Source organism: Episyrphus balteatus, chromosome 1 (assembly GCF_945859705.1).
Source record: "Episyrphus balteatus chromosome 1, idEpiBalt1.1, whole genome shotgun sequence".
In the NCBI taxonomy this organism is placed as follows: Eukaryota; Metazoa; Arthropoda; class Insecta; order Diptera; family Syrphidae; genus Episyrphus; species Episyrphus balteatus.
This window is the reverse complement of record NC_079134.1, coordinates 118281552-118304211: the sequence shown is the minus strand read 5'-3', so window position 1 is coordinate 118304211 and position 22660 is coordinate 118281552. Positions and strand designations below refer to the sequence as shown.

Genomic DNA, 22660 nt, shown 5'->3' with positions numbered 1-22660 from the left:
TAGTTTCCGTACACTCCACCCTAACAAAACCTTAAGAAAACGAAAAAACTGTGCCAGGTGACCGTAACTGGCAAGGGTGTCGGTCACTGGGTAGTTTACCCTACTTACTTGTGTAATTTTTACAGGGCTATTCTGGAGTTGTGATGCTCACAAGTCACAATTTTTTGTGAGGTTATTTTTGTGAGCTTTCTTATGAGGTTGTCACAATTTCGTATTCTGCGAAAAACCTCATAAGAAACCTCACAGCAAACTCACCACAGAAGAGGGGAGTTTCTTATTGTGATTCCACCCAAATGATTTTCAAAACAAATCAAAATTTCAAAAAAGGAAACAGACGTGAATTACATTTAATGGAATATATTGGTAAGAAATTTCCAAATTTTTAAAATTGATTGTTAAAAAATATCATATAATTATTATTTTGTGTTTCAGATAGTCAAAAAAAAAGTAGAGCGTCTCGGGAGCAGCTCGAATTTTTTGTTGATTTTGCCAAGAAGAATCCGGGACTTCTTGCTAACAAAAACGGCCCCACAAACCTCCACCGGGTCAAGGGCTTATGGAATCAAGTAGCAGAAGGGCTTAATTGCATGGGTGGTCCTGTAAGACCTGCTCTGAAATGGAAGGAGGTAAGTTATCCATTGTTGTATAAACATCAAATGATTTGAATATCAGTCTCGTAGAGCTTGTAGCAAACTTTATCTTTTAATTTTTCTATTTTTAGACCTTGACTCACTGGAAGCATTCCTTAAGGTCCCGAGCTAGAAAGCTAAAAATTCAGGGACGAGTAACAGGAGGCGGTCCTCCTCCAACAGAAAAAACATTAAGTGACTTTGAGGAGAGGGCACTGGGCTGCTTCGGAGCGATAGCGGTGGATGGGTTACCGGGTTTGCCAACCCTGGGCCTTCCAAATGATCCGGCTTCTTCACAGGTATAAGTTTTAACTTTTATTTTTTTAATACATAGATGGGTTTTCATTCATTATTTGTATTGTATATTTAGTATGAAAGAGGAGTGCCAGAGGAGTGCCTAGAAGTACCTTCAGGCTCCCAAACGACGGCTGCGGATGCAGTTTCTTTTGAAAATTTAAGCCAGTCACAGGTATAGTTCTTAGCTTTTCTTCTTTTATGTAGAGTTGTCAATTATTTTGCATGCATTATTTTAGAACCTTAGGTACTACGATGATGTGGAAGAAATCCTACTGTCGCTAACTTCGGAAGCAGTCCCAGTTCCCTTACAACCGACACTGCCTTTACAACAACCCAACAAAAAGAAGATTGACAGCACTCAGGCATTGCTGCAAACGGTAATAAAAAAAAATAGACGAAAAAAATATACGGGATACAGCAATGCTTGAAGAATTTTTCAAGGTGCAGAACTCGTTGGCTGAGGCGATAAAAGGGCTGGGAGATACAGTCCGTTACCTCGCGGACTCTATCTCCCAGCATAATGCATCTAAAGTGGACGATGCAAATCAAAGCAAATCATTTTCGTCTAGCGATTAGAAATAACCTAATGTAGACAAAGCAATAAAATGCTAGTCATTAAATAATTTTGAAGTTCCTATTTATTATTTTTTTTACGTGAAATAACTTTTATTTTCTATTTTAAGTAGAATTTTTGTTTTTTTTTGTTTTTTATTACCTAATGTTTAAGAATTTTTAGTTTTTTTTTTATAACTTTAAGTTTTAAAGTATGAATAAATAATTACCTATGTGAATAAAAACAGTTAATTTACTTGTTGTTGTTTTACAATTGTTTTTTTTTCCTTCCTTATTTACCATTTTGTACGACTTCAAGAAACAAAGCAATTTTTTCATATAAATCTATCCTACAGACATGTTTTTTGTGTATTCTAATTCTGGTTGGTTATACCTTTGACACACTGTTAGTAAAGATACATACTAACCAACGCAAAAAAGTAAGTATCTCTACCATGGAGCTTCCCTTTTACAAGACTCGTGTTGGCATTCATTTCACTTCCAAGTCCCAAAGTCGGCAGCTGGACTTGTGTGTCAACATTTACTTATGTGTAAAATGCAGAACAGAACAAACCAAATTCGCTCGTCTGAATCTCATTAACTTCAGATTGACAAAACGGTAGTTTTATAGCAACTAGTTAGTGTTGTTGTGAATCAAACTACCACGAGTAAGTTATCACCCTTTGAATAGGCAGTACGCCTATGTTCCATAATTTTCAAATAATCCTTTGGTAATAGATAACAAAATACGAAATAAAAATTATTAACCCACTGGCTCTATTTGAAGATCTATGTAGTCTTTACACAGAGTCTCCACTGGGCATGAACGATGCCCTGTTCATGAACATGTCTTGAAAAAATCCAATGGAGGCAGAAAAATCCATGCCCACACCGACATCTTGTCGAAGAATCTCGTTTTTGAACATGACATGAGCGTTGTTCAAATCATGGGCATGATTTTGACGTTTCGTGTACGTGTAAGGTTTTTTCTTGAATGTAGAAGTAATACGAGTCATTTTACCTCTACATTTAAGAGAAAACCTTACATGTACACGAAAGATAAAATGAGACGACATGACATAATTTGCCCAGCGAAAAAAATTGTTCTGTTTGTGGATTGGATTGCGGTTGTGTTGTTGGGCAGCTGTATGCTCAGTGGAGACTCTGTGTTACATTCAAAACATCTATGGATTCTTCAAGTCAATGAAGAACGCTTTTATCAAATTCATACATATTTATCTTAAATAATAATTTCTTATGATCATAAATTTATTATAAAATGGATTTGTATGAATTCGATATGCCTTCTTCATCGACTTGAAGAAAATTCATTGATGTTTTGAACTATAAAGTTTTGAACTATCTAGATGCTAATATGACACCGTCTTTATAATTATTTTTAGTTTAGTATTATTTTTGGCTCAACTTTCCTTTAGGGTCGCACGAATTTTAATACGCGAATAATTTTATGTGAAAGATTAATGGCTAAAAGTAATAAAAATAACAATTTTAAAGTTAGGAAACGTGTATTTATATTTTTAATTAATTTTTTAAAGTTCATTTTTTCATACAAAATGCATGCAAATGACGACCGCGAAGAAAAAAAAATATTTTTTTTAAGTTCTTTTTACATACCCAAACTTGTCCCCACCTCAAATCCTATAGTGTTGCATTTAGTTTCTTTTTGTGTAGTAGGGTTATTGAGAGGCGTCAATAACCACGGTTCCAAGGGGTAACCAGCATCTCCTTATATCCATTTAGATTCTGATGAGTTATGGTTTTGCATCATGTTTACCCTTATGTTTGATGTCATCCAAATACCTGAATCATGACACGATCCAGGAAACTTTGCATTCACATGCAAGAACCGCAAGTCATGATCACAAATCTAGCATTTGAGGGAAAATATATTATAAGAGGTAAAACAGATTCAATAAAAAAAACTTACCGCTTCAACATTCACACTATAAAAACCCTTTCGGTTCATATACATTTGAGCATAAGTTCCATCGGCTGTAGATTTTGGTGTTACTAATCCAATGTGGGTGCAATCTATAGCCCCAATTGTCCCTTTAGAGCCCCCGCACACTACAAACTTTCTATCGGCCAACAGTTTAGTCGGTCTCTTAATCAGAATGAAAATATATGAGAGTGCGCACACTACAACGATTAAGAAGTATCGGCCGATGAAAAAGTTTGTTTGATCGAAAAAAAAGTTTGTTTTGCTACACAATTGCCTTCAAACTAAAAAGTTTCCTAGCGACCCGACTGTTTAGTTGGCTGCCTGTGCGCACACTAGAAGCCCAACCCGACTAAACTATCGACCGATAGAAAGTGTGTGTAGTGTGTAGTGTGTGTAGTGTGCGGGCTGCGGGGGCTCTTAATGCTAAATTTATTGAAAAAACTAAATTTCTACTTTGTTGGTATAATATTTTTCATCTGAAAATTTTAATCCGTAACATACCCAATTTTTTTAGCAACACACTCTTCATTTGTTAAAGGAAACCAAATCACATTGTCCTTGATCTTAACTATAATGTCGAATTCCTTTCAATGCAAAAATCGATCTTGAAGCGATTTTTTTCTGAAAATCATGTTCCATAGAAAAAAAATTCGCCTCAAACGAAGCAGAATTCGAATTTTTTTTAATCCCTTTTTTGAGAGATTTACATGGATTTGCACACACAGTTGGAACATTCAAACGTCAAGCTGAATGTTTTCTTCGTCTTGTTTGTTTATTTGAGAACACCAACTTCAAAGAAAGAGTAAATTTTAATTGAATATCGTATTTTTATTGCGGAAAAATATGAAATAAATAAAAAAAAACAATGTGCGATCAAAAATATATTTTTTCTTGGCATAGTTCTTGTGAAAAAGTCAAATACTTGTGACTTTTATTGTCGTGATTGTTTTCAAGAAATTTTATCTCTGTAAAACCACAGCATACGGCCAAAATAATTAACCTTCCACTTCATCTTCACTCAGATCTTAATAATAACTGCAATGATTCTGATTAAAATAAATTTATATTACCGAAGAAAATAAACAAAATTTTGATCAAAAGAATCCACGGTTTTATTTTGAAGAAATTGTTTTGGTTTTAGCTTGACGTTCGTGTAAAAATTGTTGTCAAATGACACACATACAATCGCAAAAAGAATTCGGTCTGTTTTCATGTTCCTTTTTAACACTAAAAATTCGTTTTTTTTGAGGCGATTCAAAAAATTGAAAGGAATTCGACATAAGTCTAGTCTACACATAAATGTGATGTTTCTCGAAACCGTGGCTTGGCTGAGAGGGAGGGTATATAGTTATTTCCAACACACTTTTGGTACGAACCATGTGCTAGGAAATAAAGCATTGAAAGAAACTACATATATAAAATTAATAAGATAAAACAGCAATAAAAAAAGTAAAGTTAACTTGCTCGTATTAAAAACGGCAAAGATATTGGTTATCATGAGGCTTCAATTCCTGGATGATATCCCAGCATAGAGTTTTTGGGAATCGAAAAAACTGTACAAAAACAGTGTCTTGAAGAGCGAATGGATCATTTGTGTCTCTTAACGTCCTTAAGAGCCGCCGACGTTGCAATCTGACAAATATATTTAGCTGTTTTAACAATTTCAACATTTATAAAAATCTTACTTTTCACTCTCGGATGAGAGTTCTTCAAGAAGCTGCACCAAAACAAGATTTAATTCCATTTTTTTTTTGTTGTTAAAACACAAATAAAAAAAACTTAACTTTGTTCTTAAAATATTTTATGGAAATAGGTGCTCAATGTGAAAACTTCAGTAAATTGTGATTTGTGACCTGATCTGAAGGAGATCACAATTTTAACAATTTTTATGAAACTCACAAATTGTGAGGGTACGCCAGAATTCCAAAAACCTCACAAAATCAAACTCACCACACCTTATGAGGTTCTTGTGACTGTGAGGTTTTCGTTAGAATACGAAAAAGTCACAACCCCATCTTGAGTACGCTTCTCAAGTATGGAGTCCTTTTTATGAAGTTCATAAAAACCGAATCGAATCTATTCAACACAATTTTGTACGCTTCGCTCTAAAAGGTCTTCCTTGGACCGACCCTTTCAACTTGCCACCTTATGAACATCGCATTCAACTTCTTCAGATACAAACTTTAGCACAGAGACGTGTAAATAATGATTTAATCTTTCTTCATCAGCTTATTAATTCCCAAATTGACGCCCTTGATCAATTAGCTTGTATTGGTATAAATTATCCGGGTGGATCTCACCTCCTACGAAGATTTGAACCTTTGCATATCGACTTTCATAGAACAAACTATGGTATTAATGAGCCTCTTAGTCGCATGAGTAAACTTTTTAACTTGAACCATTCATCCTTAGACTTTAATTTGACGAAAATGGGTTTAAAAACATTGTTTCGAACCAGTGCTCCACAATCGTGACTGTTAATCAATGTTTTAAATAAATTATACATGTTGGATTTTTTGTACTTATAATTTTACAACTTGTAAATTTGTTCGTAATTATTTTGTTTTATATTGTGTATGTGGGAGGTTGTATTTTTTGTCTACTAACCACTAACATGCACTTATGATGAGCCTCTGATTGTAGTTAAAAGCTTGTTCTAAGCTTACTACATCAAAGAATCTGAAGTGAAAAAAAAAATCGAGTTTAACTCGAGTTATGAGGTATATTGTGACTTGTGAGACATCAGTGAGGTTGCCCAGAATAGCCCTGTTATTATTGTTTTGAGTATAAAATGAAAAATGAGTAGCTACTGAGTATTGGAAAAAACACGCTTACAGCCATATTATTCACAAGTTTAAAAATACATCTGGATTTAAAGAACTGTCAAATGTCAAAAATAAATCCAAATCTATAATACTCACTGCTTAAATCCAATCTTAAATCCAATTTTTTAAATCGAATCTCGATAAATCCAAATAAATTTAAACTGCTCTCTGAAGGTCTGTTTAATTTTTTAAATCCAGATGTAAAATTAATTTTCACAGCGTTCAATTGTTTTTTCAAGCATTTTGAAAAGGAAAAATAAAGATAAATGCAAATTATGCAAAATTTTTTGAATAATCACATAATGTTTTTTGAGTGAATAATATGAACAAAAAATTAAATCCTTGGATTTATTAAATTCAGATTTAATTGATTGGATTTAAAATTAACTTTAATCCAAAATAAATCCAGAGTGAATAATATGGCCATTATTGTTAGAAATTGTTAAACTGTCAAACCACCAGCTAAATTTCTTTTAAGAATACTTTTATTTCCATTATTATAACAAAAAATTATGTTTTTTATTCAAAATAAATTCCCTTTCATAAAAAAAATTACAAGACTCTCTTATTTTTGTTTTCATTTTTTCCGCTTATTTCCAAAAGAAAAAAAATCTTTGAGTTTGTTTTGTAAACAAAACATACACTTTGACACATCAACAATCTCATGAGGGTTCAACTCACATCATGGAGGTGAGTTGGAAATAGTTACGATTTGTAACTATTTGACACTTCAAAACGAGTTTAGGAACGATGTTCATCTGTTCTATTTTGCAGTTTAGGAACGACAAAACATCGGCCCAGAATTACAGGGTTCTATGTGCACCCGACCCTTATTTTAGTTATTCAACTTTTAGGTTTTTGATGCTCGGATTTTGTACTAAATGACTATTAATTAAAGTTTGAATGATGGCAAACGATTGATAATTGATAAAATATAATTAAACAATGATTAATTTGTTTATTTATGAAGAGGTTTTCTTTAAATTACAATTTTAATTTTTTTCACAAAGTTCTATAAGCCAATTGAAGTACAGTAAAACCCGGATAAGTACCTCACCTTAAATGCCCCATTTTGATAGGCACTAAAGCGGGTAAGGTACTTACAAGAACCCGCTTAAGTGCTCATAGGCAGTTATCTCTATATTTATTTAATAATAAAAAAAACATGTTTGATTACTGAAAACATAATCTTCACAAAACAAAAGTTTAAAATAGCTAACTAGTTAATTTCTATCTATAGTAGAATTTTAGAACTTTAAAGCGGTTAAGGAAACGAATTTTTTCTCACTGTTCAAACTTATTTCAAATGTGTACTTAAAAGAATTTTTTGCAAATACATAAATTCAATTATAAGTATTTGAAAAGCCAAGCAATTAAGCGGGGAGGGCAGTTAAGCGAAAGGTACTTAAAAGATGAATTTTATGTGAAAAAATCCTTAAAATGTTGGTTCTAAAAAAACAAAGGTACTTATGCGGGTTAGGCACTTAAGCGAGAGGCACTTATCCGGGTTTTACTGTAGTTCAAACTTCGGTGGTTGTGGCCGCCTCCACAGGAGATATTTTTCTCTAATGTCGAATTCCCTTCAATTTTTTGAATCGCTTCAAAAAAATCGAATTTTTGGTGTTAAAAAGGAACATGAAAACAGACCGAATTTTTTTTGTGATTGTGTGCGTGTCATTTGACAACAATTTTTACACGAACGTCAAGCTGAAATCAAAACAATTCCAGCAAAATAAAACCAGAGATTCCTTTGATCAATAATTTTGTTTATTTTCTTCGGTAATATAAATTTAATTTAATCAAAATCAATAAGAAATTGAAGATATTGTTAAGATCTGAGTGAAGATGAAGTAGAAGGTTAATTATTTAGGCCGTATGCTATGGTTTTACAGAGGAAGAAATTCCTGAAGACAATCACGGGGAGAAAAGTCACAGTAATTTGACTTTTTCACAAGAAGTATGCTAGGAAAAAATATATTTTGACTGCACATTGTTTTTTTTAAACTTATTTCATATTTTTCCGCAATAAAAATACGATATACGATTATAATTTACTCTTTATTTGAAGTTGGAGTTCTCAAATAAACAAACAGCACGAAGAAATCTTTCAGCTTGACGTTTGAGAAATGTCAAATGTTCCAAGTGTGTGTTGAAATCCGTGTAAATCTCTCAAAAAAACAAAATTCGAATTCTGCTTCGTTTGAAGCGAATTTTTTTTCTATGGAACATGATTTTCAGAAAAAATTCGCTTCAAGATCGCCGGAAATTCGATTTTTGCATTGAAAGGAATTCGACATAACTCAATCAGCGTTACCGTTGAACATTTTTGGAAGGTCGCTAAAAAAGTCGCTTTCAGAAAAAAAGGTCGCTAATCTAAAAAATTGAAAAAAAAGTCGCTTTTTTGTCGAAAAAGTCGCTATATGAAAAAAAGGTCGCTAAACCGTTTTCATATGTTTTTACATAGAAAAATAAACACAAGTTTTCTTGAAACAAAGTTTTTATTAAAAACAAAAAAATAACAAAATTAGAAACTCAAAAGTGGTTGTCTGTAAAGCCGGTTTACGGACGATGATTTTAGGTGATAACGTCATAAGAAAACAGGTCGTGTGCTGTTGTTAAAAAAATTATCTAAAAATTATTTATTTGCCAACTTTCTTGTAAAATAAATTATAAGATATAAGAAATCTTATAGTAAAGTACTTAAACTAAAGATTAAGACCTAACATATACATGTATAATTGAATGATTTGTGGAAAAACGGAATAACTTTTTGAATCCTATCATAATTTAGAAGAAAAAGCTAAATCAAATACCTTTTCTTTCTTTTCTCATTATATCAATTTTTTTTATAAAAAACTTACAAAAAAATTACGCCATTAAAAAGTTTAATATTTTTTCTAAAGAATAAAGCCATACTTAAATTTTTACAATGCGTTAAAGGTAAAATATCCATTTTTGTCATATACATTTTATACCATCTGAAAGCCTATTGTTTCCGCTGAAAATATTCATATCAACCATGTCTGCACGACATCTACAAAAAGAGCTAGAATTTTTTGAACCCAATCAGTTTTCATCAAAAAAAGCAAAAATATCAATCTTTTTTATCTTCTCGCCATTAAATCTATTTTTTTAAATTAAAATAAAAAAAACTAGAACGACTACTGCACTCTTGCACCATTATTTTATTTGTTTGAATTTTTTTTTCGAATTTCTATTGCTAAATGCTTATTCAGCATTCAACTCGGTCTGCTCAGAGCGCGATTGATGGACTCAGAATAAATTAACTTATTCTCAGTCCATCGATCGCGCTCTGAACAAGCTCAGAATACGTTCAGAACTAAAAAAAAATTTAAGCTCTAAATGTTGAGAGGTAAAAAAGAAATACAATTTTTTAAGAAAAAAAAGTCGCTATAATGAAATTGGTGAAAAGGTCGCTTTGAATAAAAAGTCGTCGCTTGGTCGCTAAGGCTTCAAAAAGGTCGCTAATAGCGACTAAAGTCGCTTAGCGGTAACGCTGAACTCAATGTGTAACATCTACAACCAGCGATGCCAACTGAGGCATAATTATGCCTTTTAGGCATAATTTTATTAGCTAAGGCATTGAGGCTTATTTTTTGCCAAAAAGGCATAATTTTTTTCTTTCTACTCTTGATTTATATTTTAAAACTTTCTTATAATTTTTTAAATATTTTGATAAAAAGACTAAAAACTTATATTTTCTATATCTTTTAAATAAAAGTTGTTCGAAATTTTATATACACAATTTGTTTTTACCATTTAGCTCTTGGTAGTGTTTAATTTTTCGAAGAATTTTGTTCACACTAATCACTTTTACTAGAAAAGAATCTAATTTTGTTGCTGTAAAAAGGTCTAAAACGCTTGCAAATAGGCTAATATTTTTTATTGGTGAAAAAAATTGGCCGCTAATTTCTTCCAATTATATGAAGCAATGTCTTGAAATATTCTTTTCGAAGAAAAAAAGTTTCCGTTACGTGACAAATAAGTTGCCTTTTCAATCGTCAGTAATACTATCAGAAGAATAAATTTCAATATAAAAAATTTTATTCCTAGGAATAATCTCTATCTGAGGTTTATCTGACTATTGAAAAATTGGCCCTTAATGTACAGTTGTGTTCAAAATAATAGTAGTGCCAGCAACAAAATAACATTTTTTATATTTACGGTGCTTCTATGGTTAAAAATTTAATTTCTTTGATGCCAAAGTTAGTAACGGTCAATTACTAAGAAATGTATCGTAGTTTTAAAATGAAAAAGAAGGTGACAAATAGTTTTTCATTGACCTTTGGTTGTTCTTTCTAATTTGACCTGTTCAAAATAATAGTAGTTAAAGTTATTTTTGAAGAATTTAAAAGCGGTTTATAACTTAGAATATTTATTTTTGGTTTAAAAGTAAGTACTCATATAATTTGAACAATTTTTCACCAAAAAACGATTTGTTTCGGTTTTAATCTATTTAAAGTTCGAAGAGCAAAACACTGTAGTTCGGATAACGGAAACTTATACGAAAGCTGCTTGAAGAAGGGAAAATCTACTTGGAAATTCAAGGTTATAATAGGATGCTCCCCTACAATGGTAGCCAATGCAATAAACTTAACGAAAGACCCGAAACGCGCGGTAGAAAAAGAAAAAAGACCGTCTTAGATGACAGGCGTATTGTCCAGATGAGCAAAGTTGAGCCTTCTGCATCGTCGTTTCAAATCCAGAAGGCTTTAAGCCTGGATTGCAGTGCAGTAAACATTCGGAGGCGACTGTTGGAGATAAATTTGTACGCTTGAAGTCCACGAAAAGTTCCGTTCTTAACTAAGAAATATGTTAAAATACTAAAATTTTCGACCCTCCATGTTTAACTGTTTTCGTCGTATACTTTGGAACATATTCCGTATTGGGTGGACGTCGGACGTATTGTGGAGATCCAGTACCACCAAAGAGGACAAATTTGCTCTCATCAGTAAACAATATGTTACGCCATAACTTCGCTGGCCAGTTTATGTGGTTTTTTACAAACTGGATACGCTTTCTAACATGCTTTGCGGAACTTTTCGTGGACTTCAAGCGTACAAATTAGTCTCCAACAGTCGCCTCCGAATGTTCACTGCACTCCAATCCAGGCTTAAAGCCTTCTGGATGTGAAACAACGATGTAGAAGGCTCAACTTTGCTCGTCTGGACAATACGCCTGTCATCTACGGCGGTCTTTTTTCTTTTTCTACCGCGCGTTTCGGGTCTTTCGTTGACTTTATTGCATTAGCTACCATTGTAGAGAAGCATCCTAATATAAACTTGAATTTCCAAGTAGATTTTCCCTTCTTCAAGCAGCTTTCGTATAAGTTTCCGTTATCCGAACTACAGTGTTTTGCTCTTCGAACTTTAAATAGATTAAAACCGAAACAAATCGTTTTTTGTTGAAAAATTGTTCAAATTATATGAGTACTTACTTTTAAACCAAAAATAAATATTCTAAGTTATAAACCGCTTTTAAATTCTTCAAAAATAACTTTAACTACTATTATTTTGAACAGGTCAAATTAGAAAGAACAACCAAAGGTCAATGAAAAACTATTTGTCACCTTCTTTTTCATTTTAAAACTACGATACATTTCTTAGTAATTGACCGTTACAAACTTTGGCATCAAAGAAATTAAATTTTTAACCATAGAAGCACCGTAAATATAAAAAATGTTATTTTGTTGCAGGCACTACTATTATTTTGAACACAGCTGTATAAATTGATTAAATAAACATTTCGTTTTGTGTACTTGTGTACTTTTTGTATATAATTTTTAAGCATAAACTAAGAAATTTAAATTGAGGCATAATTTATTTGAAAAGGCATAATTTTTTTTCAAGTGAGGCATAATTTTGACTGAATGGGTTGGCAACGCTGTCTACAACATAAAAATTTTCATTTTCTTGGCTGGGCAAATTTTGTTCGGACATTTCATTTCATATGCCTCGTTCACCAGAGGATGATGTATGATTTTTTGCGGACAAAATTTATTTTATATGCAGTCAATTTTATATGAATACTTCTGTTTGTTAAATTTTTTACACATGCACTCATCGACAAACTATGCATGTACCTATTGCTTGGTTTGTTTTTTTCTTTCCTTCTAGAAAATAAACAAGCTTTATTTTACAAAATCAATTATAATACCTGTTAAATAAAAGTATATATACCATTTCATTAAATCTAATTCAATTCAACATAAAACATACAAAAATTAGCAAAACAAACATATATTTTTGTCGTCTGCTACTACGGAGACAACTTGCTCATGAGAGGACAAAAAATAATGAAATAACTACCCTTCCAAAAGAAAAAAAACACATCTGTCAAATTCAATGTTAGACATTCGTGTTCAAACTAAATCGAAGACACGATTGTTTAACACTGAATCATAACAAGAAATGGAGAGCCTCCACAAGACATTTCTTGTTCAACATGACAAAAATTATCTCCTGTGGAGGCAGCCTGTTAAGTAAGCATATGGAGTATGGAGATTGCTTATAAAGCTATATAAAACTATTATAAAAGCAGCAGAAATCGGGTTTTAAATGAATATCAATTAAAAACTTGATTTTAACATAGTTTAAGGTAAAAAAAAACATATTGTAGTATTTGCGTAATATGTATATGCAGTAGGGGAAAGTGGCCTAAAATGGCACCCCAAGGTAAAATGGCCCCCTTGCTAGAAATCGTAGAATCGAAAATAATTAGAAAGTTTTATGAACGCGATTCTTTATTTTATCTGGCAAAACCAACATATACGAAATTTCAGGAACTTCAAGCCATTATTTGAAATTTGACAGGTCAAACAGTCTCTATCCACATCAAAAAGTACACTCTTTAAAATTTTGTGAAATTTTTTTTGCAAAAGAAAAGTATAAAAAACATTGTATTTTCGAAAAAGAAGTTATTGTGTGTACGCATGAAGTATTTCTTAATAATGTACTGAAATAAGTTGGTTTAAAACGATTTTAAATTTTTTGGTATAAAAATTAAATTGAAAAAACTCAAAATGGGCAAAATGGCATACTTAGTGCTCGGGTAAAATGGCATACCTATTTCACATGTCATTTTAAATTTTTGTTCACATTTTCATTTTTTTAAAGTAAAAATAGTTGCTATTTATGAACGATGCACAGAGAGGAAGTCCTGGACTGAGGAAAGCCCTTGATTCTGTCAAAAACCTGGAAAAAAGCATCCAAAACACTCAAAGTTGCAAAAACCACAAAGACGAGACGAGCAACCAACATGAACTGGGTTTTGAATGACTCGATGAAAGATCTGGGGGGATTAAGCACCACTTGTTCCAAGAAAATGGAAAAGAAGCCCGTTTGACTCAATTTTGCATTTAAAATCACGTATGTTTGGACAGTGTGCCATTTTACCCGGGTAAATTTGATCAGTGAAATTTGTAGACGTCTTGAAAATTAAAAAAATTAAATTCTTTTTGGAACTTTTTCAACTCGCAAATGAAAAAAATGTGAGAGTAATATATTAAACTTTGAAAAGTATATAGCATTTAAGTTTGAATGCTACTGTTTTTCGAGATATAGGACATTTTCCTTAGGGGGGCCATTTTAGGCCACCTTCCCCTACCTAGTGCAGTATTTTTAGGTACTTTATGGATAAAATTATTTATATTCTTTAAATTAAAAAAGAAAAAGCTATAATCTTAATCATATTTGAATTTAGTTTTAAAATAATATAACTCCAATAGCTTAAAGATTTTTCGAGCTCAGAGTCTTGAAAAACATCTCGGTAAGGCTCTGTGTAAATTGGAGTTGTTTAACATTAAAAAAATGATATTAATTTATTGAAATTGTAGCAATCGATTTTTTGTTTGTTATTAGCTTTCAATTTTCATTTAAATTATTTTTCATTCTGAATCTAAACTCTGTAACAAAAACATCGTTTTTATTAAATCAAATATATTTTTCTTGTTGGAAAAACTTTTTCTTGGAATCCTTGAAATCTTTTATTTGGAAGCCGAAGCATTGAATCTCAATAGGTTATGGGCGATAATAAGGATTTTATGCATGGTATCCCACAGTTTACCGGCTTGGGATATGACGATTGGCAGTTCCGAGTGAAAATTCATTTGGAATCCAAGAATCTATGGGATGTTCTAACCGACGATCCCCCAACAGAAGCAGCTCCAAGAGCAGAATTTCTGAAGAGGGATAAATTAGCTAAGAACTATTTAGTTAATTTTATTCACTCAGATTACTTGAGCTATGTAAGAGATAATGAATCCGCTAAACTGATGTGGCTAAGTCTGAAGTCAGCATTTGCAAAGACATCAATTGTGAACCAATTGTTGTTGCGAAAGCAACTGACGAAGTTGGGTATGTAAAGGGAAGATTCAGTGGCTTCCCATTTGCTAACATTTGAAAACCTGGTTCGCCAGCTCAAACTGTCTGGGTGCAAAATGGAGGAGAACGATGTTCTCACTCAATTATTCCTATCGTTACCTGAAAAATTTGACCCATTGGTAACAGCTCCTCAAAATTTGGATGATGGAAAACTTACATTTTCCATTGTAAAAGAGAGGTTGAAGAGTGAAGAACTTAAACTTATAGAACGCCAGGAAGAAGAAGATGTAAAAGAAACTACAGCATTTTCGAGTAAAGAGAAAGGTCACAAAAAGAAAAAATTTCTTGGAAAATGCTTTAAGTGCAATAAATTTGGACATCAAGCAAAAGATTGTTATTCAAAAGAAGCTCAAAACGTTAAAAGCAAAGGTTTTTGCTTCATGGCCGACAGAAATTTAACTAGCAGTAACAACAACGAGAGAATTATTTTCAAGCTTGATTCAGGAGCTAGCGATCACCTTGCCAACGAAAAATGGTACTTCTCTAGTATGAATCAGTTGAAATATCCAATCGAAATAAATGTTGCCAAAGATAAACAGTCACTGTTAGCAAAAGAAATTGGAATAATCAATGGACTAAGCAGCACGGAAACTGAGCTCACAATAAAGAACGTGCTGTTCATACCTGAATTGAGAGACAATTTGCTATCCGTCAGTAAGCTAACAAATGCAAGAGCAGAAGTTAAATTTTGTGGGAATAAGGCTTTAATTTTAAGAGATAAAGAAATTATAGCAACGGCCAATTTACGTGGAAGCTTATATGAACTTGAAGTGTTCGTTAGAAAACCAACAATCAACATATGTGAAAAGGATGAAGCTATTCTATGGCATCAGCGTCTTGGCCATATAAGTCAACAAAGAACAGAGATCCTTGTGAAACAAAACTTGATTCCGAACAAAATACAGAAATCAAAAATTGATTTTTGCGATGTGTGTGTTGAAGGCAAGCAAGTACGGGAACCTTTTAATGGAACACGCAACAGAGCCAGGCGAGCTCTTGAAAGAATTCATTCGGATGTCTGTGGACCGTTTAATCCAGTTGCATGGGATGGTTTAAAGTACTTTGTTTCCTTCATCGATGATTTTAGTCATTTTGCTATGGTTTTTATAATCAAAAAGAAGTCTGATGTGTTTCAAGTTTTTAAGGAGTATGAAGCTTTATCTACTGCTATATGTTTGGTTCTGCTATATCAAGATTAACAATAGATCAAGGACGGGAATACCTATCAAAAGAGCAGCATTGTTGGTACAAAGAGAAAGGTATTCAAGTTGAGTCTACTGTTGCATATTCACCAAAACAAAATGGGGTTGCTGAGAGATTTAACAGAACTCTTACAGAAACTATAAGAGTTTTGTTAATTCAATCAGGCATTCCAAAGGAGATGTGGAACGAAGCTGCACTTGCTGCAGTATACACAATCAATCGAAGCCCAACCAGTTGCTTGGATAATTCTACAACACCAGCTGAATTATGGTATGGATTCAAGCCAAATTTGAAAAAGTTAAGGGTGTTTGGTTGTAAAGCGTATGCCTGGGTTCCTAATCAACACCGAAAAAAACTTGAACCAAAAAGCAAAATAGCTGTTATGGTCGGTTACGCTCCAAATGGGTATAAACTTTGGTATATAGAATCTCGAAAAATAAAAACCTGCCGAGATGATAAATTTGAAGAATCCAGTTTCCCGTTCAAAAACATAAGAGAAAAAGATAAACCAACTCAAAAACAAATGGTTATGCAATGGAGCCACATGCAAGAGGGGGAATATGAGTTTGAAGATGTTGCTGTGGCTAATACACCTGAGCCCCAATACGAATTTGAAGATGTGACTGTGGCTGTGGCTGATGTATCTGAGCCCCAAATTGAACCAAATGAAGCAACCGATCATGTCAGAGAAGAAGTCAATCAAGTAAATCCAGATCATGATGAAGGTGTCAATGCGCTCCCTTCACAAACAATTAACAATTCCCTAAAGGAGACTGTGAGGCGCAGTGAGAGGGAGCGCAAATTCTGCCGCTGTTGATTCTTTTTCCTTAGATTTACCTCAAAGCTATAAAGAAGCTTTAAGTCGAACCGATTCAGATCTTTGGAAGAAAGCTGTAGATGATGAATTAAATTCTATGAAGGAAAATACCGTTTGGAGGGTTGAAGATACACCTTCGAATTTCAAACTTCTACAATCGAAATGGGTATTTACAATCAAAGAAGATGCAGATGGCAATCAAACCAAATACAAGGCACGATAGGTTGTAAAAGGCTATCTTCAGAAGTTCGGTATAGACTACTCAGAGACGTATGCACCAGTTGCGAAATTGACGACAATACGTACTTTATTGGCGGTTGGTGTTTACAGAAAATACCACTTTCATCAACTGGATATAAAAACAGCGTTTCTACATGGTGATCTTAAAGAAGAACTGTATATGGCGATTCCAGAAGGCTTACAAGCCAGAGAGGGGAAAGCATGCAAGCTGCTAAAATCTATTTATGGTTTGAAGCAATCTCCTCGCTGCTGGAACCATAAGCTAAATGAATATTTACTGTCACTTGGATTCATTCGGTCAAACCATGATTATTGTTTGTACACAAAATTCACTAACAAAAAAGAAGACGTATTGATTCTGATAATCTATGTTGATGACCTATTAATTGCTGGTAATAAGATATCATCGATTAAAAACTTGAAGGATGCTCTCTCTTCGAGATTTGAAATGTCAGATTGTGGCCCTTTAAAATTCTTTCTGGGAATGAAGATAGATTTTCTTGAGGGATGATTACAAATATCGCAAGAAGCAAGTATTGAAAAACTTCTTAAAAAATTCAGAATGTTGGACTGTAATCCTGTTAAAACCCCTATGGAAAAAGGTTTGCAGCTTGAAGCGAATATCACTGGTCAAGAGCTTCACAAACCATATCGTGAACTTCTTGGAAGTATTATGTATATTATGCTATGTTCAAGACCGGATATATGTTATGCTGTAAGTTTCATGGGGAGGTATCAACAGAATCCATCCGAAGTGCATTGGCAGCATCTTAAAAGAATCGTACGATACTTACAAGGAACTAAGTCTTTAAAATTAAACTTTAATAGTACTCAAGACCCACCAGTGATTGGATATGCAGATGCGGATTGGGCTTCTGACATTGTGGATAGAAAGTCAGTAAGTGGTTATGTTTTCCAAGTTTATGGAAGTTCTGTATCCTGGTGCAGTAAGAAGCAAACCACCGTTGCTATTTCATCGAGCGAAGCCGAGTACGTTGCTTTGAGTTCTGCTGCTGCATAAGCTATATGGTTAAAAGGTATAATGCAGGACTTAAAAGAAAATAAAGACGAAGCCATTACCATATTTGAAGATAACAGAGGATGCATTGGTATGGCTCATAACATGGAAAGTAAACGAGCCAAGCTCATAGACATAAAATATCATTTTATAAGAGACAACATTGCAAAGGAAATTATAAAAATTGAAGCTATTGGGACGAAAGAACAACTAGCAGACATTTTTACAAAAGCAATGGATCCTACACACTTTTTGGAACTACGAACAAAACTCAAATTGAAGTAAAGAAAATTGATTAGCTTAATAAGATAATGTTCGATTGAAAGAGGGTATTGAAATTGTAGCAATCGATTTTTTGTTTGTTATTAGCTTTCAATTTTCATTTAAATTATTTTTCATTCTGAATCTAAACACTCTGTAACAAAAACATCGTTTTTATTAAATCAAATATATTTTTCTTGTTGGAAAAACTTTTTCTTGGAATCCTTGAAATCTTTTATTTGGAAGCCGAAGCATTGAATCTCAATATAATTTAATTATTAAAAATTACGATTTACCCAACAACATAGAACGCTCCCATAGAAATTTGTTTTCGATAATTTGATAACAATTAGAAGGTTCTATGTACAAAAATAAGAAACACAAAGTTCTATGTCAATAAGATTGTGGGTACTGACTAAAATGAGAATAACAAAGTTCTATCAGCCAATTTTGCTACATAGAACCTTATAATTCTTAAAATATCTATATTTTGGTTGATAGAACTATAATTTGCGTTTTACGCTTTATAGGGTACATATGCCAGTACGCTCATTCGATAGCGCTTGAAAATACGAATCCAACGATACCCATAACTCATTTTTTGTAAGAATGTCGCCGTCAGCCTGGTTAGCAAAAATTTAAAAGTGTATTTGAATATAAAAATTAATTTTCAAACAAAAACTCAGAAAAACAATAAATATTTAAACGTATTGTAATGTTTTATTCCGGGTTCACAATAAAACTTATTTCGTTTATTTTAACTTCCACTTATCTTTCCGTTCAAATAAGAACACACTTTATTTCAAATCAATTTACTTTTATTATTCGCTCAAACAAACACACTTTTCAATCACTTTATTTACTACTAACAATTTCCAACACTTTATTTCACTTTGTACTGTACTCTTTCACATTCAAGATTAAACTGTCTCCGGTCGGTGTCCACGCTGCCCTTTTATACCTGAAATTCGGAATTCGAGAATGTCTTCGAAGGTTCTCGTCTTTGCTTCTCGAAGCTTCCTTTCCAAGAGGGGGCGCTTCATACTTCCAGTCCAGTGGGATATTTTGGGATATTCAGCAGTCGAGGGAATTTCTTTGGATGCGTTCAGAGGGTAGTTTCTTAATTACTAAAGGTCCGTTCACATTTCTACCTTTACTGTAGCAGGTAGTGTGTTCAGACTTTTATCTTAAAAGTAGTTCGGTAATTCATCGTTACATTGCCCCCCTCTTAGGATTGTTCGTCCCGAACAACTCCATTGCTACTTTCACCATTATAACGATGTAAACGGTCACAATGAACTACCTTTAATTTGCCTCTTACCCCTCTCTGTATACGGTAAACCACGTCGTTGATTCTGGTTATTACTGTGTAAGGGCCTTCCCAGTTTTGTTGTAGCTTTGGTGATAGTCCCTTTTGTCGGTGGGGATTGTAAAACCACACAAGTTCTCCTTCTTGAAACCCTGTTGCTGTCGCTCGCGCGTCATATCTTGTTTTCATCCTGTCACTAGACGCTTTTATATTTGTCCTTGTCCGTTGGTGAATGTCAGCCAGTGTTTCTTTCAGGTTATCAACATACTCATCTATTTCCTGTGGCTCATTTGGAACACATCCGAATTTTATCTCACTTGGCAGCCGTATTGTAGAACCAAAAAGGACTTCCGATGGTGTATGTCCAGTGGAACTATGTGTTGCACTTCTATAAGCCATCAAGAATAATGGAATATGTCGATCCCAGTCTCGTTGATTATCGTTGACTACTTTTGACAGGTGTTCTTTAAGTGTCCTGTTAAATCGCTCAACCATCCCATCAGATTGTGGATGAAGCGGTGTTGTTCGCGTCTTCTTGATGCCAAGGAGTGAGCAAACCTCTTGAAAAATCTTAGATTCGAAGTTCCTTCCTTGGTCGGAATGAAGTTCCATGGGTACTCCGAACCTGCTCACCCAATGAAAGACAATCTTATCCACAACTGTTTTGGTTTCCTGGTTTGGGATGGCAAATGCCTCAGGCCACTTGCTGAAGTAATCCATCACTACGAGGATATACCGGTTTCCTTTGTTGGTTTCGGGAAAAGGACCTGCCACGTCTATTGCAATCCTCTCAAAAGGTGTGCCCACATTGTACTGATGCATCTTGCTTTGCATTTTTCTAGCTGGTCCTTTGCTAGCTGCACAAGTATCACATTTTCGGCACCACTTTTCAACGTCTTCTCTCATACGTAACCAGTAGAATTGCTGGCGTACCTTTTCCAGCGTCTTGTTGATGCCTAAATGGCCTCCAGAAGTTCCCTCGTGCATCTCTCGGAGAACATCATTAACCTTTGACTGAGGTACGATTAGTTGCATTACATAAGATTTACCATCTGCGGATTCCCACTTACGCCTGAGTAACCCTTCTTGCACATGAAGTGAGTCCCATTGTGCCCAATATGCTTTGAGATTGGGGCTTCGGTCGGAGATGTCGGCCCATTCTGGTTTCTCTTCATGTTCCTTCCATGCAAGGATGGGTTCGATGTCCGAATCTTCCTGTTGGGCCATCCTGAGTTCTTCATTACTCCAGCCGCAAATGGGATCAGCTCTCGTTCTTCTTACAGCGACAACTTCCTTTTCCTCTAGCCGTGTGCAATGCTTGCAGTCTTGCTTGCACGGGCGCCGAGATAATGCGTCTGCATTTGAATGTAGCTTTCCTCTTCGATGTTGAATCTGACATTGATACGTCTGGAGTATCTCGATCCATCTTGCTACTTGACCCTCTGGATTTTTGAAGTTCAAAAGCCAATTTAGTGCACCATGATCTGTGCGAAGAAGGAACTTCTGTCCATAGATGTACTTATGGAAGTGCTTTGTTGCCAATACCAGAGCTAGAAGTTCCCTTCTGGTCACGCAATAGTTTCTTTCTTGTTTCGAGAGTACCTTGCTGAAATAGGCAACGACCTTTTCTTCTCCGTCATGAACTTGCGATAAAACAGCACCAACTCCAACATTACTTGCATCTGCGTCAATGATGAATTGTTTGCCTGGAGTCGGATAGGCCAACACACAGTGGCGTACGTTGAGTCGTCGGGGCCCCGGGGCAAGACTAAATTTTGGGGCCCCTCCCTTTCATATTTGGGGGCCCTTTAGATACAAAAAAAAATACTTATACGCCATACATTTTTTGTATGGCTTATATATTTTTAGGTTTATTTTAATGTTTTAATATGTTCGTAATGCACTTTGCCTAAAATTAAATATTTAGAGACCCCTAAAATAATTTTTTTTTTTAGCTTAGAATTGATAGTTCTTGGGGCCTCTGTTCTGAAGTAATATGTACATGTACATATTTGATTTTCCATCATCAAACATAATTTTTTTTATAATCTTTGAACAACAACAACATCTTGAAGGTGCTACCACCAAGTGTTTTATGGCTAGAGTTACAGTACTGTTTCACGGATGCCAATCCGATCATCAGACTCCTTTTATTCCATTTTGTGTGTGGTGCTTGGTCTAGTAATTTTTTCATTTGATTTGAAAAACTTCTTCCGTCACACTTGAGTATTGAACCTAGACCAAGCGAGTTCAGAAGCCAGTACACTACGCACTGCGCTACCTCACCCACGTGATTAGCCTCACCCAATTGCAGGTTTTTCTTAGTTTATCAACATGCAAATGAATAGACTTAGCATTTTTACTAGCTCCTTCAAGTATGATTGTTGTTGTTCGGCTCTTTCATGTTTTTCTCCATAGTCTTAAGCATAGCAACAATTCGTTTGCATATACGAAAGTAGGAAAGTGATTAGAAAGATGTTAGGCGCGGGCCCTGATTATTTTTCATCATATTAAGTTTACAGTTTTTCGTATGTTTCCATACTTTGCAGTGACTGCTTTTTGTTCCGTCAATTCCATTATAATCTTTGAACAACAACAACATCTTGAAGGTGCTACCACCAAGTGTTTTATGGCTAGAGTTACAGTACTGTTTCACGGATGCCAATCCGATCATCAGACTCCTTTTATTCCATTTTGTGTGTGGTGCTTGGTCTAGTAATTTTTTCATTTGATTTGAAAAACTTCTTCCGTCACACTTGAGTATTGAACCTAGACCAAGCGAGTTCAGAAGCCAGTACACTACGCACTGCGCTACCTCACCCACGTGATTAGCCTCACCCAATTGCAGGTTTTTCTTAGTTTATCAACATGCAAATGAATAGACTTAGCATTTTTACTAGCTCCTTCATTTTTTTTATTGTTGGGCCCCTGAAAAATTCATTTTGGGGCCTTAATAATTAAATATTTAGCGGCCCCTAAAATAAAAATTTTTGAAGCTTAGAATTGATAGTTCTTGGGGCCTCTGTTCTGAAGTAATAAATACATATTGGAGTTTCCATCATCAGACATATTTTTTTTTATTTTGGGGCCCCTGAAAAATTAAAATTAAATATTAAGAAACCCCTAAAATAAAATTTGTTTAGC

The 22660-nt window shown here is 34.1% G+C and overlaps 2 protein-coding genes and 1 pseudogene across 2 annotated transcripts; 2 read left to right on the top strand and 1 right to left on the bottom strand.

Annotated features, from left to right (window-relative positions):
- The first annotated feature begins 403 nt into the window (after positions 1-403).
- On the top strand, positions 404-2209 carry LOC129905518 (uncharacterized). Its single transcript, XM_055980988.1, has 4 exons — positions 404-626; positions 722-928; positions 1000-1098; positions 1163-2209. The coding sequence occupies exons 1-4, from the start codon at positions 588-590 to the stop codon at positions 1352-1354; spliced, it is 537 nt and encodes a 178-aa protein (XP_055836963.1). The 5' UTR covers positions 404-587; the 3' UTR covers positions 1355-2209.
- Positions 2210-3105: 896 nt separating this feature from the next.
- Positions 3106-5185, bottom strand: LOC129910394 (putative nuclease HARBI1; annotated as a pseudogene).
- Positions 5186-17490: 12305 nt separating this feature from the next.
- Positions 17491-17949, top strand: LOC129910383 (uncharacterized). The gene has a single exon (XM_055987747.1). The coding sequence runs from the start codon at positions 17491-17493 to the stop codon at positions 17947-17949; it is 459 nt and encodes a 152-aa protein (XP_055843722.1).
- Positions 17950-22660: the final 4711 nt, after the last annotated feature.

Coding starts and splice junctions, on each gene's coding strand:
- LOC129910383 (XM_055987747.1), top strand. CDS start 17,491: ATGTTGGACTGTAATCCTGTTAAAACCCCTATGGAAAAAGGTTTGCAG.
- LOC129905518 (XM_055980988.1), top strand. CDS start 588: ATGGGTGGTCCTGTAAGACCTGCTCTGAAATGGAAGGAG. Junction 929..999: donor ATGATCCGGCTTCTTCACAG/GTATAAGTTTTA, acceptor TTGTATATTTAG/TATGAAAGAGGAGTGCCAGA. Junction 1,099..1,162: donor AAAATTTAAGCCAGTCACAG/GTATAGTTCTTA, acceptor GCATTATTTTAG/AACCTTAGGTACTACGATGA.